The 17,299-nt window shown below is 31.7% G+C and overlaps 3 protein-coding genes across 6 annotated transcripts; all 3 read right to left on the bottom strand.

The window, feature by feature from the left end:
- Positions 1 to 39: 39 nt before the first annotated feature.
- Positions 40 to 3,486, bottom strand: LOC124950553. The gene is made up of 4 exons (XM_047497458.1): positions 3,206 to 3,486; positions 1,900 to 2,203; positions 1,619 to 1,771; positions 40 to 1,548 (listed from the first exon to the last, which is right to left on the bottom strand). The coding sequence occupies exons 1-4, from the start codon at positions 3,484 to 3,486 to the stop codon at positions 40 to 42; spliced, it is 2,247 nt and encodes a 748-aa protein (XP_047353414.1).
- Positions 3,487 to 4,444: 958 nt separating this feature from the next.
- LOC124946631 (basic helix-loop-helix transcription factor amos) lies at positions 4,445 to 6,786 on the bottom strand. 3 transcript variants are annotated; one of them, XM_047487596.1, is made up of 5 exons: positions 6,326 to 6,786; positions 5,991 to 6,148; positions 5,722 to 5,833; positions 5,007 to 5,215; positions 4,445 to 4,823 (listed from the first exon to the last, which is right to left on the bottom strand). In XM_047487596.1, exons 1-5 carry the CDS (start codon positions 6,427 to 6,429, stop codon positions 4,717 to 4,719), a joined length of 690 nt encoding a protein of 229 aa, XP_047343552.1. In that variant the 5' UTR covers positions 6,430 to 6,786; the 3' UTR covers positions 4,445 to 4,716. The 3 variants fall into 3 exon arrangements, with proteins under 3 accessions (XP_047343552.1, XP_047343542.1, XP_047343534.1); XM_047487586.1 differs by having other exon boundaries at positions 5,007 to 5,218; XM_047487578.1 differs by having other exon boundaries at positions 5,007 to 5,236.
- A 7,103-nt stretch (positions 6,787 to 13,889) lies between these two features.
- LOC124947402 (kinesin-like protein KIN-14G) lies at positions 13,890 to 17,031 on the bottom strand. Of its 2 annotated transcripts, none has more exons than XM_047489480.1 (10): positions 16,695 to 17,031; positions 16,041 to 16,531; positions 15,717 to 15,902; positions 15,408 to 15,622; positions 14,913 to 15,266; positions 14,741 to 14,831; positions 14,533 to 14,662; positions 14,370 to 14,446; positions 14,142 to 14,264; positions 13,890 to 14,061 (listed from the first exon to the last, which is right to left on the bottom strand). In XM_047489480.1, the coding sequence occupies exons 2-10, from the start codon at positions 16,203 to 16,205 to the stop codon at positions 14,008 to 14,010; spliced, it is 1,395 nt and encodes a 464-aa protein (XP_047345436.1). In that variant the 5' UTR covers positions 16,206 to 16,531; positions 16,695 to 17,031; the 3' UTR covers positions 13,890 to 14,007. The 2 variants fall into 2 exon arrangements, with proteins under 2 accessions (XP_047345436.1, XP_047345431.1); XM_047489475.1 differs by having other exon boundaries at positions 16,041 to 16,613.
- Between the last annotated feature and the right edge of the window lie 268 nt (positions 17,032 to 17,299).

Below are 17,299 nucleotides of genomic sequence, written 5' to 3' on the forward strand. Positions count from 1 at the left end.
ATAACAAGACCATTCACTTAATGAAAAAAATATAAATTTTTAAACAATTTGATTATTCCACGAATCCAACCATTGCAAAGATTTATCGGTGGTATCCATCGTATCAACGTAATTAGCTAAATCTTCTTGACGAGTACCACCAGCTGTGGTACAGTATAAAACAGCTGTGCTTTCTAACAATTCTTGCAAAGATTGCGTTCTCGTAGAATTCTCCATTTTTGTCGTTGTACATTCCTTTTTTATAGAATTCACTATATTTGAAGTTTCTTCGTGAGGCAACATCTCATAACTTCTATAAGGAAGCTGAGATTTCCTTCTGTTTTCGCGACGAGGAGTAGAATTAGTAGTACTGATACTATTCGTGCTAATTCTGTTATTTTTTAATTTTGCCTGTTGATGCTCGATAAACGAGGATTGCGTACGATCCGTAACATCCAACGAATCTTTTATCTTTTCCACCGTAAAGTGAAATCTTCTCCATTTTCCATGAGGCAATCTAATACTAGCTTTTCTTTCTGTAAAATCTCCTCTAGAATTAATGTTTATTCTTCTTTCCTCTTTGCTCCATATCGTCTCTTTCAAATCTTTTGAATTGTTACGTAATATATTTGGTTTTTGGGTTTTCAAAGGTATAGTATAGTTTTCTGTCTGCATAGTAGACTTCCTTGCTATACTTCTATTGTATTCTGAAAGAATTTTTGCAATTTCGGATGTTTCGTTTGTAGACCAATTTTCAATGTTACTAGTCGTAGAAGACTTATCTTTATTTTCTCTCAACGCTATTTCTAATGTGGATCTATCGTTCAAATTCTTTCTCACAGTTTTTATATTTTGACTATCGTGTATATTTTCTCGTTTCTCTTGTCTCGCGGTAAAAAGGCACTTCGTCATTACAATATTCTGTGGCTTATTAACATAATTCATCATCCCTTTTTTACAAAAATTACTGGCATTGATCGAAGAATTCTCGCAACTCAAAAAAGAATCTTCTTTTGGTATCAGATTTTTATAAATTGTATTCATTTCCATCAATGCCTCGTCGTTTAGAGTATCTGTTAATTTTGTCGTACCGATTTCATTGGAAAATGGTTTAAATATTTGATTAGAAGGTGTCGAGTAACAATTAGAAGTTTTAGTGTCTGTAGTTCTTACAAATATTAAGGAACTCTTTGGTGATGGTCTAGGAAGTATATTGGCAAATTTCAATTGATTGCTGTGTAAAGTTTGAACATTGTAGAAACTATTAGATGGTTTTTGTCGTTCAGTGATGAACATTGTTGGTGTCGTTGCGGACCAAGAATTAGTTTTAACAAAATTGGCAGAGCTCTGAATGCTTTGAGACATAGCAATCGCGTATCCTTCTAAAAAATTTTCTTCCTCAGCAGATTTTCTTGAACTGTGGGTGATCGTGTCTAATGATTTTCTGCTGCAGTTTCGAAAGTTTCCTGAAAATTCTTGTTTATCTTTCGATGTATCAGAAAAAGTATGTTCTTGCTGATGTCGTTTTCTCTTTTCTTCGGTATTCTTTCGATAGACCGTAGTTATCATCTATAAAAGATAAACGAGATAATATTGAAAATTTAATTATTCTTTAACATTTTGATTATATTCATCTCACCTTTCTACCTCGTTTCTTTTCGCTGGATGATGACCATTCGCCATGGGGATCTACCGAGACCACTTCTATCTCAGATTGATCAACGATTTCTCGATAAGAAAGTCCATCCAAGCTAACGAAATAACGTCCCAAATATTCAGCTGCAAGCCCAACCTGAAATAATTATTATATTTATTTTTATTTACGAATTTATTAAAGAAAAAAAAAATCAGTAAATAAATATAAATATAAATAAAAAGAAAAAATAAATAAAAAAAAAAAGAATCGAAAATATTTCTTACCTGAGGATGAAAAATTGGTCTTTCATGCATTCCATGAACAGGCCATTCCTTCCATTGAGTCTCGTCTTTTATCGTTGGCGCTTGATAAGTAGCTCCAACATTACACATTTTACGAGTCACTGATCTCGTGTTCATATACGGTGTAGGTGATGATTTAGTTCGATTAGAGATCATAGATAACGAATTTTCAAAGCGATCTTTCCTTTTAGTCGACAAGAGACACTGTCTTGGACGTCGAAAATTTTTATCCATGTCTTTCTTACTAACTCGCATTGGATTCCGTCGAACTTCAAAAGACCCACGACTAAAAGTAAGTTTTACGTTAAATAATGATTTATCACTTACAGCATCAAATTACGTTTCTTTTTTTTTTCAGCGCCGTTCAAATTTCAAACTTGAAAGATATACACGTGATTACGATAAATGACCCTAGATCGAATTATTTGATTTATTAATATATGGATCATTTTGAAAAAAAAAAAAAAAAACGATAAATAAACGATTCGTCGAAAATTTTCGCACGTTCACAATGAATGATTTTAATTAATAATGATATTAAAAATGATTAACCAGCAGTATCTATCGCTATCGTTCGCCATTTACCGATTATGTTTTGTTCGGAGTTTTGTTAAAATGTTCGTATGTTCTCACAGTAATTCGAGACAATCTGTATGTTTTGTAAAAAAAAAAAAAACAAAAAAAAAAAAAAAGAAAAACAGTATTAGTTAAATGTTGCTCCCCGTCCGATAGCGAACAACTTCTCTGCGAAAAATTATAAATGCATTGCTAAGTGATTAATGATGTATGTGTTACGTGTGTGTGTGTGCGCGCACGCGCGCGTTTTTTTTACTTTATTTTCTTTTCAAATTTTAAAAGATAATTCCAAATAAATTCGAGAAAAGAAGAGAAAGACAATTCGGACAAAAATATAAAAATGTAAAAAACAGTTAAGTTTATATACTTTTTTATCTTTTTTAAATTCTAGCTACCCAAAAAGAGAAATAATTAAACCAAAAATAAAAAGAATATGAAAAACAGTTACGTTAATATTATTCTTTTATACTTCTCATTCATCTAATCCTAATTACTCTCCCATAAAAGGACTTACTATTATTTAAAAAAAAAACAACCGATTCTCGATAACGAAATGTTGTCAATCATTTAAAGTTATTTGTTTTAATAATATTTAAAACCGAAAAATTTAAAAAGAGATGAGAGATGAAAAGATAAATTATATAATTAAAAAAAAAAAAAAGAAAAGTTAAACGAGAAACCTCTTAAATCAACCTCTTAAATCAAGACTCACTTTCTATTTCTCATCGTCCGATTAATTCGTTTTATTTTTTCGACCAAAAAACCAGAATTACAACTATTTCCATTGCTACTATTCGTTTCGATCGAATCACGTCTCTCATCATTATCATTTCTGCAAGATCTTCTTTCTTGATTGATTATAATTTCGCGAGAAAATGTCGACGTCTCCATGTTTCCCTTTTTAAAATCGCCGCTTATATTAGAAGCTAATCGATGATTGGTCGAAGTATCCGATGACATCGCGACCGCCATGAAATCTTTCTCCAACGCCATCTGGGATCTTTCCTCCTTTTGTTCTAAGACATACCGATTTCTGTTATTCCCCTCCTCTTTCTTTCCCTCATCAACAGATTTTCCTTCTCTCTCTTTTATATCATTTTTTCTTGACGATGCTTTACACAAAGACACGAACATTCCAGCCTTTTCTTCATCACATTCTATCTTCTTTAGACACTTGCTCGTCGAAGAATCAACGAGTATACAATGAAAAAATTTAGAATTTCGAAAAACTTCGGCATCTTTTTTCTTCAAATTTATCAACTTCGTGTCACTCTCATATTCAAATTTATCATTCACAATTGTACCATACGTAATATTCTCTTCTTTTGTACTTAAAATTGAGCTTATTTGTTCGTCCATTTAATAAAAGAAAAAATGAACCGGTTAAATAATTTAAACGAAAACACTTGGACCGTATAACGTTACTATAAAAATCAAAATCTAAAGATTATTTTTGCTAGTTTATATAAATTTTCGTCCTGTTAATTTCGTTTAAACTAATGAATTACAAGTTGAACACTCAATGAATTACAAGTCATAAAAGAATTTTCGTATAATAAAAAACAAGGCTCCTTAGATCGAACACAATAATAATCCATCAAGAAGTTAAGAACGTTGCAACAAGTCAACTACGTTGTCAACGAACTTCGATCGATGAAATGCATCATGCTACTTTCAAATGTTTTATTTTTTTTCTCACATTAGTACGTTGCGCCATCTTTGAAAATGGAATCATTTTTTTTTAAATAAGTACATTAGAATGATTTTTAACTGAATTCTATAGAATCTTAAAATTATTTGTACGTAAAAAAATTTTTTTTGCTTATCGTCAGTTATTCAAAAACAAAAACAATAAAAGAAAATAAAATAAGCGCCTTTTCTCTGGTATACATAATCTTTTAATTGGAGGGAAATTTAAAAATGAAAAACTCATAATTTTCTCTCATGGATACCAATTTTATTTCCCCCAAAAAATACTAAACTATATACTAGTTAATGCTCTTAAATTCATTACTGCCATACACACATGTAATGTAATACATGACGAGGAGAGACGATGGGTACAGTAACGTTGATCTTATTGCACGTTATATAAATTATAAATTAAAATAGAATAAATGTCTTTGGCACTCTATCTCGGCTTAAGAACTTCAAAATAGTATTTACAAAGAAGAAAAGCAGGACCTCTGTGTTTCTTTTTTTCCAATTTCGTAGTTGCATTTTTTAATTCATATTGTCTGTAGTTAATGCGAGAGTTGTAAGGACTGAACGTCGATTAGGATTGACTCCTAAATTTTCCCAATTAATCCACGACAAACGTGCGGTCAGATCTGTAATTAAAATCATTCTCGTTTTGTTACAACGCTATATAGCATTCTTGTCATTCTCTAGAAAAATTTTATAACATTTTTAATTTTTAATTGTGATTCATAAATAATTGAATTTGCTTTTAATTATCATTTGTTGAACAAGCAAATGTTACAAAAAATAAAAAATAAATTTTATTGACTTACCACTGGTGTTCCATTCAGCACGTTCACCATTAATTTCACCTCTAAGGCACCTCTCAACATAAGTCAAAGGATCGAGTCTCGCTGCTAATACTTCTCGAAGAAGAGCAATATAAGCTATTGCTAAACGAAGAGTATCAATTTTTGAAAGTCTCTTCTCATACGGGAATGTTGGTACATGAACCCTAAGCTCGTCGAAAGCCGAGTTGATGCTGCTAAAAATCGCAATCACACTGACAATCTATTTATTGCTATTAAGGCATAAATATATAACTATTTTAATTTCACGGAAAAAAAAGAAACAAAACGAATACGTACGGATTTAATACATTTAGATACACTTACAAAATGATTACAAAATACGGACACACAACTCGCGCCGTTACGGAGGTGATCTAATCCAATTAGGATTTCCTAAACTTTAATGGTCCGAGACTCACTTTCGATAACGATAATTTTCTGCGACCCACTCGAACGCGTAATTGATATTAGGAATTGACTGATAAGTAATTAAGAATTAATTTGATATAGATCAGCGAGCTGAAATAAACTAGACAGAAATAGTAATTCTCATGTGATCTTTAATTGACTTTGAATAGTTCATCCGACATTTAACCGACGGCAATTAACTGTTCTCATATTTTAATATTTAACACAATTCATACTTTAAATTTCTATAGAAAAGAAAGAAAAATCTCTATCAAGAGTAATTTCTCACCTCAGCATACGTTTTCTTTCGCGTATATTCGCGGCATGTCGTTGAATTCTATATGGACTGCCATTTGGATAATAACCTTCTTCCACTCCGTTCATATCAGCATCATTGTGATCTATAGATGAAAGTGAATAAAAAAAAAATAATATCTAATGAGATTATGGAAAAAATGAAGGGGAAGTGAAACGAATAATAATTTCTATCTGTTTGTTAGAATTGACAAAAATTAATAAATATAAAAACAAAAAGTCAAATTAGGAATCCACTACTACCTGGAGTAGCAACTGGCATATGATAGTGCAATGGTGAATGCGTGTGCGATGAAGCATGTGCAACGTGTTGGGAGGATCTACTCGCATAAACGCAAGAAGGTAATTCCGCAATATCCTCTTCACTGATGTCGCTATTCGGACCGACGTAATATTGAGAACTGAAAAAATAATCGCGTGTTCATCATCGTCATCATCATCATCGTTATCATTAAAATTAATAGTAATTATTAGCGTGTATCTCAAAGGAAGTAGAATATTAAATATAGAATGATAAATGAGAATGATGAAGATAAAGAAAGAGAGAGATTAAAAAGGGAAAGAAAAGTATAAAGAACCTGGTACAAGCGACGGTAGAATCGGCTGGTCTCGAAGCAGTACCGACACGATGGCGGATTCTCTGACCTCTGTCCTCGTAATCGTATCCTGGATGGCTCGTCATACTTTTTCTTACTTCTTTGACTCGATCTCACGAAAGCATTCGTTGTTCCTTCTTCTTCTTACAAAACTCTTCGATCTCCACGAGAGAACGTTTCCACGAGAGAATCTTCGCGTTTCAAAATTTCTTAGATGAATAGTTCAATGAATTTTTTTACGAAGAAATAATCCTTTTTTTTTTGTATTGCACTTTAGGAATTAAGAAACTCGATTTTCGAATCAAAGTAACACTTCGACTCTTTTTTAACCACTCTCAGATAATTTTGTTAAATTATCGATCTTTTTCAAAAGATGTTTCAAAAGATCATTCTAAAGATCACTTTTTTAAAAGATCACTCGCGAATTAATTCATTCTCGAACATCGGATGAATTTCGACTATCGTCTGTGTCCCTAGGGAGACTGGTTTATATAAGAAATCCCCCTGTTGGGGGATGATCGATACCAACCCCTGGGCGTGGACTTCGTCCAATCAGCTTCGTTCTTCTCCAAAATGATTATCACGATCTTTTCCGATTGGTCAAGGCTTAATAGCGAACGTTTGTCTACCGAGCGTACCTGCGGTTCATTGTTACTGCCGTCGAAATTTTATTTTAACTTCTTTTTTCACCCTCTCTTTCTTTTACAGACACACATACATATACGATTCCAGTTCGATGATAAACCCCGAGCAGAATGAGGCGAGAGAAGTTGGAGGATATATGACGAAGAATTATACCATCGAGAATTATTTTTTTATTTAATGAAGAATGAATGAACGAGATTGTTTAAAATCTTTTTTCTTTTCCATTAATGCGAAATATTTGACAGCTTTTACTATTATTTCTGATTTTTATCTTTTTCTATTTTAATCTTGATAAATATCATATCTCAATAAATTCTTCCATTAATCTGATCGATATAAAATTAAAGTTATATAAATCGATCTACATCTTTAACGATGTGACAGTCTGTGAGATAGAAAATTCATCAAAATCGGAACTAACAGACAGAAAGGGAGAACAAGCAAGAACACCGATGCTCTCCCTGTTAAAGGGTGCGAAAATTAGTCTTCCTAGCTATATGAATAGGCCAATATTCAAATGAGGTATGTTTAGCTGACGCACAATGGAGAACGACGACGTTGGTGAGTTGGTGCAATTATGCAAGGTGTTAATGCGACGACAATAGTGATTCGGTGGGATTGCGGGTAGCGCTTGATAAAGTTTAGTCCATTCGATAAGTGAAAAAGGAGTCTCTCTCTCTCTCTCTCTTTCTCTCGTAATAGAAACTGGAGTAAATCGAGTGGGAGAGAAGGAAGGACTAGTATTGTCAGGATAAACGATCAATGTACGATATAATTGGGATTAGCCTTCGAGTGCATGAGAACTCTGTCGTTCTTATATACCCTTCTGATTTCGTTTTCTTCTTTTATATACTTCATTTACATATTTCGATATTATCGTGTCACGAAGCGATTGATCTATTCATTATTATCAAATTGAGAAATTGATGAATTAACTAACTCGACAATTTTTTATCTTTCTAATATTTTTTCTAGTTCATTTTTTTCTTTCTTTTTGTTTCCTTTTTTTTTTTTTTTTTTTTTAATAACTGATAGATCTTCAACGCAACTATCAGAAATGACAAATGAAAAATCTATACGGTAGAAATGAAAAATCAAAAACAACGATAACCGATACTGTTGCTCTCGGATCATAGCCAGATGTAACTGAAGCATCCACTCGAGTATTCGTCTGTGAATACTCGAAGCGTGGCGTTTCGAGTATCGCCATGACAAATTTCAAACGAGTATTGTGTCCCCACAAACGATTATTTATCTCAATTTGTCACGATCGAGGGGAAACCGTTGAGAGTCCGGGATTCAGCGTTTCAATATTCGCGATACCTTTTTTATCTTTCGATCCAACATCCCTGAACTCTGTCACTCTCACAAGCCGTGATTTTTTAAACGAGGTCAATCGCTTCGATAAAGATTGATATGACGAGGAGGAAGAATGAAAAGGCATAGTAAAAAAAAACAATTAGTAATATTATAATTTATTAAAAAATATAGACTAAAAGACAAATATATATGTGGTCAATGTACTAACTGTTACACTACTTTTATACTTTTTAAAAAATTAGAAAGATACGAATTATTGGATTCCCGGATTTATCAGGAATAATACGATGTGACGATTTGAGCAAACATTTAATTCGCGATTACAATATTTTGAAGGGGGCTAGAACCAGGCGGACCCCTTGTCAGCAACAGTCCTAGCAAACGTAGGTAGACTAACACATAACCAGTACAGAAGCACGCGCGTATCTAAGGAGTGTATGCACACGCACAAGAAGAGAGGGTACTAGGATTCGAAAGACTCCCCTCCTCTATAATAGAGATTTCACGCCGCAGGCCCCACTTCGGTTCTCACAGTAGGGGTCTACCAAACTTTACAGCTAAACTATTGTCTTCCAAACCGCGAATAAGTCTCGACTGTTCTCTAATACCACCATGGTCCAGACATTTCCATTCTCGTTTCATCGAACTAGCGCGTGCCTCTAAGTATCTGTTTATAGTCCCGAGGGATCAATTTGTTTGCTAAATTATTTATTGCTCAAATATGCTTACGACGAAGTTACACTCGGACGTGGAGAAGCATGTTTCTTTGATTTGCGGATAGGTCGCGGTTGGGAAAAGTAAATGTACCAACCGCAATGCATAATGATCCTGTATATCGTTCATTGTTAGCTTTCGTTAGCTTTCATCGAGGTAGTTTCTTGATTATTGGATTCATCGAATTTTCTATTTGAAAAATATATTTCTATTATCCGTTATTCAGATGAAACTCTGGAACAGCAAAGATAACGAATTAGATCATAATCAGCATTTCATAATTTTTATATACTATATATATAACTTATATATATAATTTAAAAAAAAAATCTTTCTTCTCTACATATATACTATTGGACAATGAGTAATTGATTTACATAGATCCGATGGCGTACATACAGATTGGAATAATTTTTATTTGAAAACTTATGCCTTGCATATTTCTAATTTAAATTTTGAGCAAAGTTTAGCCAATGAAGCCATAAATAATGAAAGTGTTAATTCTATATTAATAGATCACTTTTTTTTGTTAAATTCTTAGTAAAAGAAACGATAGAAAAATTCGAATAAAATATGCAAAGTAATGCTGTTGACATGAAAGCAATCGCGTGCAACGACGCGATACTAAATTGCGGCCAATTGAAAAACCAAGAGATAGATAGAAAGAGAAAAAAAAGAAAGCTGTAGTTGGCTTTGTACACCCTTATACTTTCTGGCACTTACGTGAACTAGCCGGCATCGTTGGTCACGTGGCAAAACGTGCCGTGGATCCCTCTTTGTCGCGATCCTCGATCTCTTTTCTCTCTTTCCCGACGAATGGGTGGATCACCGCGATTCAACGTCCAAGGACACGTGTACCAAATAGGCTTGCTACCCGAAAGCCTGTTTGCGAGGCAAAGACCACCGCTGAGCGGTCTTAGCTACCGTCCATCAGTGCAAAAAGTATTTCTACTCTTTGTCTAATTTGGTAAAAAAATAATAATAAATAGAATTTTATTAATTATGACATAATAATAATTTTTTATAGGTAGGTGCACATTCTTTTGATTATATCTTGATCATGATTGGAGAATATTGCTGATTATCTCATTATCAAATTTAAAGTTCTAACATTCATAATGAAATATAAAGTTATTTTTATAGTTTCAGACTATACTGCTCCCATGATGATGCTGTTTATTATCTCTTTAAATTAAAAATTATAACATTCATAAAATTATTTCAAATTGCAATAATTGTAATTATAGTTTTATACTATACTGTTTCCTATGACTTTCATATTATACTGTTACTATAATAATGCTGTTTATTATCTTATCAAACTTAAAAAAACTATAATATTCATAATTAAATATAAAATGATTTTAATTTGAATCAATTATAATAATTATATAGTTTCACATTACTATTTCGTTAGAAATTATTTCTGAAAGTATATTAAATCTTTTGATCTTGTAAAAACAACATGTTCGCAGTTCACCACTCATAGAAAAAGGAAGATAGAGAAAAAGAGAGTTATCGAATTTATTGGACGTTCGTGTCGATTTCCAGGTTTACCGAAGCATCGACAGAACATTCTTTTGTCGGCAAATCGCAGTCTGATTGGCAGTAGTAAAGGTATCGAGGACGCTATAAGTGTCGCCAAAAAAGGAGGAGAAACGTGTTACGCGTAGGCAAGAGCTTTCTGTCAAGGAAAATTGGCCTTACTGCGTACATTCATATATACATATACATATTCATATATATATATATATATATATATATATATGTATGTACTTGTATATCCCTCTTTAACCGAGAAACGATATAAACATACATGTCGGAATTAATGATACAGCATTTAGTTACGCGTCACTTGATTTTCCCAGGGCATCTCTTTTGTATCTAAATAATAGGGGAAGCACTGGTGGAAGAGAGGGAGGCCTTTACAAAGTACATATTCTCTTTCTCTCTTTTTCTCTCGTCGCATGCTCTTCAATATGTCACTGTGGCTAATTTTAGGGGTCAACTAGGAATCATCGAGAAAGTCGTAGAGCCTCGCAACTAATTTAACAACCCGCTAATCGCCATTCCGATCTTGGATACGTACTACTCGTTTGATCCCTTCACACGATTACGATGATTATGCATATAATACAGTTCCGTCAATTCCTATAATTTTGTACATATCAAAAGATAAACATCATTCTATGAACTATTACGTGTGAGAACGTTTAGAATTAAAGATATTGAATGATATAAATATTGGAGATAAACTTACGCGATGCTTCAGTTTACTTTTAATTTCTAATAGAAACTTTATCATACAAATCATTCGCTATTGCAATAATTTATTTTTTAGTAAATTCCAAATGCTAACAAAATTTGTCGCTACAATATGAAAGTACACACGCATTTAAACAATTTAGATAATAGTAACGTAATTCTATTAGATCAGAAAAATAAGGAGAACCGTTGTAAAAAAGATCGAACGATTCAACCTAAACGGTTAGAACATTCTCTACGGTAATACGATACAAAGTCGAATCAATCCTTTTGGTGTTACATAATTGTCGGTGATCAGTCGTTCGATAACGGCATTGCGAATTTTCCAACGTTTCTGGCGTCATTACAGCTAGCTCGGTTCGAGGTGTAGCAATAAATTATAAAAGGTGATCGGTAATTAACAGTAACTGCAACTGAATAACGTTATGCGGCAGAGTGGTCGCTGATATGGAATACGCTCGAGGTGCCTGTAGTTGACTCTTTATGGTGGGGTGTGCTCGTGACATGAATTATTAGCCCTTGGGCTTCCTCTCTCTCTCTCTTTCTCTCTCCCTCCCCCCCCCCTCCCTCCCTCTCTCTTTCTCTTTCTCTTATTTTAGCATTCTCTCTTTCTCCCTCTTCCTCTCCCGTTACTGCCTCCGGGTTAGTGGGCGGCAGCAGAAACGGGGAGAGAAGAGTCGAATAGAGGTTCACATTGTAGGCGTGGCTTACGAAACTGCTTTCATGGGGGATGGCAGGCGTGGCTCCAAACTAAATCTCTGGAAAGAGAAGTCTTTCCTACCAGCAAGGCGACCAAGGATACACCGTCAAGTAATTTCACATGAACTCAGTACTACTAGGATAACTTTATGTCCTAAGAAAAACAATAGATGTCTTTAAAATCAATCCCTTCATAAAACATTTTATGTTTTAACATAAATAGATCATTTACTTTTGGATATAGACGAATGTCTGCTTGCTTGAAATAAAAGAAAAAAATTATTAGTTCAATAAATCTTTTTCAAAGATTATAATGTAAAAAGAAAATACATAATTTAATAGAAAAATTTTCAAGTTTCATAAGTGATACTTACTCAAGATAATATCAAGAAATCTTTTAATCTTATTTGATAAAATCTTGAGTATTTAAAAAAGTTAAGTTGATACAATCTAACGAAGATCTCTTTCTCTCTCTCTAAGTTGCCTTTAATGCTTGATCTTATTTACAAGTTGATAAACAAAGAATAATATAATAACTTTAACTTTACTTTGATATTCTTCTTTACGAGGGAGTAAAAGAGTGCTAGCTTTCTCTTTCTCTCTCTCTCTCTCTCTCTCTCTCTCTCTCTCTTTCTCTCTCTCTCTCCTCTCTCTCTTTCTCTTTCTGTCTCTTTAGAGAAAGAGAGGGAACGAATGCGAGAGAGGGTCGAGGCACAAGCGCCATCGCAATCCTACCAAAGCACCGCACTCGCGTTTGTACAGTGGTAATGGGCTGTCAGAAGCAGACGTTGGCTGCTCGTGCCTTATATACCAACACCATTACTCTCCTCTCGGTTCTATCGGCTTGGTATACAGATTCACCAACCCTCCATAGTTTATACTCTCTTCTCCCTCCTACTCCTCTTCTGCTTCCTTCTCTCCTCCTCAATCTCTTCTTCTTCAAGTTCTATTCGTTTCTCTTCATCCAGAACCATCACGACAACTCCCTTAGGTCGATTATCGTCCTTAATCACAATAAAAAAAAAAACCTTCTTCTTTTTATGTAGGCTAACTGATAAAAAATTTCAACAAATTTTATATAATTTATAATTACTTAAAACTACAATTAATAATCAAAGTGTGATATATATTTCTAATTTTATTATATGCAAAATGTCTCATCTAATAGGTACATCCCAAATACTTTTGTTGTTTTTGAAAATAGATAAAAATATTGCAATGTAAAATTACATGATTCAAATGTTGAATTAAAATGACAGAGAAAAAAATCAGTTTTTCAAAACCATATTTTTGTCTATTTTCCAAAACAATGAAGATATATAAAATATCTATATAATAAATAAAATATTCTGTATATTATCTTAATATTTCTGTGATTTTTAATTGATGAAAAATAAAAAAGCATGAATTTTAATTCTTTTCATTTTTGCATACTTTATCTTAATTTGTCGATTATCCATATCTTCAAAATTTTAGAAAAAGAAAAAAGGAAATTACCGAAATCTCTTTGCATTTCTCTCGTCTCCAATACGTACTCACTATTCACCTCCCCAACGTAGCTTCCTCCTAGAGAGTGATCAATACTCCGAGCCTTCTGCATTGGACAGGTAGGGTGCTGATCCAGATTTCGATGCGTTGACGGAACTCTGTCGGAACTTTAAATAGAAAAGAGTTTATTATGACACTAAAGTGAGTTTCCTTTTGCGAACCCTCCAGCAAGAGACATTCTTTATTTTCAAGGAGAATAAAAAAAGGAAAAATAATTTACTTAATAGATAAATAGTGATATATAAAAATGGTAATGTATAAAATTTTGTACTCTTAAAGTATGATTAATTCATATGTCATATGTTGAGTAAGATTAAAATATCAATTTAAAAAAGCTTTTTTATTCCAAGTTTTATCAACATCTCATGAGTCTCCATTTGATCTAGATTAATATAAACTTATATTCCATTATACGTATCGTCTACTATCCATTAAATTATCTTATTACATTACTTAATATCACTGAACACTCTTCAATTTTTACATATTTTCCGCGCTATCATAGGCTTCTTCGGTTGATGTTTAGTCTAAAGAAAGAGATAGAATATTTAGGATATCCGAACTACAAAAATATAAAGAAGTAATCAACATTTTTTCACTTTTTTACCTCGATAATACGTAGCATCATATTTTGTAACTGATAGAATTTATCTTTCAAATCTTCTACCGCTTTCTCTCCATCGATAGAGTGAACCGAAAGTTCATTATTTTCTTTGCATTGTTCATGGACCTTTAAATAAATTCGTAAGATTGTTTTAACGTAATAAAAAGTATTTATACATAATTATTAAGTCGAACCACGTATTTCTATTACGTTGAAATTTAGCGAATTTACTTTTGAAGGGTTTTCGTGTTTATGTATTTTTATAATTTTTTCAAATTCTTCTTTGTTAAAATTTCCTAATGTGATACCTAATAAAATTTATATTAATCATTAATCCAATTTCAACGGATATTACAAAATAGATAACTTATACTATTTTTCATTCTATGTTCACCTGTATCATTTAAAACACCAACTTGCTCCGTTTTTGAACTTTGAATAATATTGTTACTTATTTGTGAAAAATTTGCTCCAGTATTTTGAGTTTTATTCATAATTGAGTTATTCTTGGGTGGTAAAACAATCTATTGAATTATGTAATTTATTTGTATAAATTATAAACAAAAAATTCTAATATCGAGAAAATTCTATTAGCAAAATACCTTATTATTAGATTCCGATAAATTCATTGAAGAAGTTATTTGATTTATATTTTTCAAAGCGTTATCAATCTCGTCTTGTTTCAAAGTCAATCTGTATTTTAATTAATAAAATACAAAATTAAAAAAATATAATAAGATTTAATTTTGACGAACGAAAATAAAATATACCAACTCGTGATATAAATTTTTAATAATTTCTAATAATATTTCCATCTGCGAAACACTATATAACGTCAGATCTGATAATGTACCATTTAAAAAATTCATTACATCGCGATGTATTTGTTCATATCTTAACTTTGATATATTCATTGTTGTTTCCTGATTAAAAAATATTTCATTTAATTCCAATTCTCTTTTCAAAATTGTAATTTCTTTCTTAAGTTCCAATATGATTGTTTCAGTCTGTGGTCTAACGTTGTATGTAATTTTAACCGGTCGTAATTTCGAAACTGTAGAAGCAAATCGCAAAGTAGACAATGTCGAATCTAAATCTTCTTTCGTAATGCATACGTGTGCAATAAATCTAAAAAATAATAATAATTGGAAATGGAACATTATAAGCTGTAGCAAAAAAAAAATAAAAGATTTTTGAAAAATATGAATAATTTGTGATAAAATGAAGAAAATTCTTTGGAATAAATAAATTACAATGCCATTGTATTACCGAAGAATTGACGTAACGGAAAGAGCTTGACCCAAAAACTTGAAAAGATTATTAGAACGTAATATACACTTTGTAGATATTTCAAAGCCTCTCAAATATAAGAAAAATTGTTCGACTTGAGTTTGACCTAAATTCGCTGTACCCACGTCGATCGGCGACTTCATGCAATTTCGTTTTCCTACCGTTCCTGTTCCTGCCATTTCTACAATATGTATCTATCGTAATGTAAAAATGATCTATTTAAAAATTATTGAAATTCATGAAGAATTATAGAACCTATGAATATAAAAAATAATTTCTTTAATTTACTTTGGCTGTCGCCACAACGGCCCACGAGGTGATTAAACTCGTACTCGAAACATGAAAAGTTATTACTGCAGTACCCAAATGGGAAGCTGGATACATAGAGCCAGTAATCATAGATCTTCTAGTCTCTCCCTCAAAAAGTTTTTTCAATGCTATCTCTTGATTCTTTATATTTATTATTGTTACATTCTATAATAATGTATTTCTCTAAGAGTTAACTAATGAAAATTAAATATTTATACTACCAACATATATATTGTTTATAAAATTAATATTGAAAAAAGAACAATATGTTGAAAAATTGAAATAAATTATTAATTTAGATACCTTAAATGCATCTGTATTATTTATTTTAATTCTGTTTTCTGTTTTACCAAGTAAAAGGTCTTTTACTTCCTTACCCCGTAATTCAACAAAACTTAACTGATACTGTATCTTATTAAATTTCCTTCGTTTTGCTTTTTCTACAAACATATCAGACAGAAGCCGCATAACCAATCCTCTGTGCTGAGAAAATGAATTTAACTACTACATTTATTGTTCATATATAATACAATTTTCAATTTTAACGTATCAATGTTTAAAAATCGTACTTCCCAGTTATTTCTGAAACCACCAATCGTAAAACTTTTTCCAGAGCCAATTTGGCCATAACTATATATTATACAGTTTACGCCATCTAAAACCCTTAAATTATTTTACTTTAAATGTTAATTAATTTATTATTGCATTTTAAGCATGTACTTAGTACTTCTCTATAAGATTTTTCGTTGCAGCGTAATAAACTTCTTCTTGAGATGCATTATAAAAAATTCCATCTGTTTGAAAGCACCAATAAATATGATTGTTTATAGCAGATCTCCTCATATACAAATCTTGTAAACATCTTATGCATATTGTCTAAGTATGATTCGATATATTGAAAAATTGACTTGTAAATAAATATAATAGCATGAACATTACAAAGATCTAATCAACTACCTTATGTTCAGTATCAATTTTTGCGCACGTTTCACATATCTTTTCAAGTGGTAAAATTCTCACAAAAACCTTTATATTTTTTTCATTGGACTCTAATTCATCATCTGTCATACTCAAATGAAAATTAATTTATTTAATTTTAATTGGTTACAAGTGTTTACCGTATATAATAAATATTTTATTTTTCTATTATATTTATGTGAAATCTCGGAGGATGTAAAATTTCTTATTAAGTGTGTTCATATTGTAAATTCACAAATTTTTTATTTTTTTTATTTTTTTTTTTTTTTTTTTTCTAAATATTATAATGTATTAAAATATGTGTAAGGTTATTTCAATTTTTTGACTGTGCGCATTCAGAATAGGCAGCAGCAATATTTACATCAGCATATTACTCGTCCATTTCCATGGCGCGAAGTAGCTCTGATTCTCAAAACTGATTCGTCCAAGCCTAAATTTAGTGTAACTAATAAGAAGTTACATTTAACAAAGATAAAAGGAATCTATTCAAAAATGAAATTATAAAAATCTAATATGTCGTATCTCATTTTAATCGTTTAATTAGATGCATTTATTTGATACTATAAATCATAAAAGTAAATTTG

This window comes from Vespa velutina, chromosome 1 (assembly GCF_912470025.1).
Source record: "Vespa velutina chromosome 1, iVesVel2.1, whole genome shotgun sequence".
In the NCBI taxonomy this organism is placed as follows: Eukaryota; Metazoa; Arthropoda; class Insecta; order Hymenoptera; family Vespidae; genus Vespa; species Vespa velutina.

Excerpts from the sequence above, each read along its gene's own strand:
- LOC124947402 (XM_047489480.1), bottom strand. The coding sequence starts at position 16,205 with ATGCGGCTTCTGTCTGATATGTTTGTAGAAAAAGCAAAACGAAGGAAA. Across the intron at positions 14,663-14,740 it reads TATCGGAATCTAATAATAAG|ATTGTTTTACCACCCAAGAA; the intron begins GTATTTTGCTAA and ends ATAATTCAATAG. Across the intron at positions 14,265-14,369 it reads AACACGAAAACCCTTCAAAA|GTCCATGAACAATGCAAAGA; the intron begins GTAAATTCGCTA and ends ATTTATTTAAAG.
- LOC124946631 (XM_047487578.1), bottom strand. The coding sequence starts at position 6,429 with ATGACGAGCCATCCAGGATACGATTACGAGGACAGAGGTCAGAGAATC. Across the intron at positions 5,834-5,990 it reads TATGCCAGTTGCTACTCCAG|ATCACAATGATGCTGATATG; the intron begins GTAGTAGTGGAT and ends TTTCATCTATAG. Across the intron at positions 4,824-5,006 it reads TGCTGAATGGAACACCAGTG|ATCTGACCGCACGTTTGTCG; the intron begins GTAAGTCAATAA and ends TTTTAATTACAG.
- LOC124950553 (XM_047497458.1), bottom strand. The coding sequence starts at position 3,486 with ATGGCGTTGGAGAAAGATTTCATGGCGGTCGCGATGTCATCGGATACT. Across the intron at positions 2,204-3,205 it reads CGGACGATGAGAAATAGAAA|TCGTGGGTCTTTTGAAGTTC; the intron begins GTGAGTCTTGAT and ends ACTTACTTTTAG. Across the intron at positions 1,549-1,618 it reads AAAAGAAACGAGGTAGAAAG|ATGATAACTACGGTCTATCG; the intron begins GTGAGATGAATA and ends TATCTTTTATAG.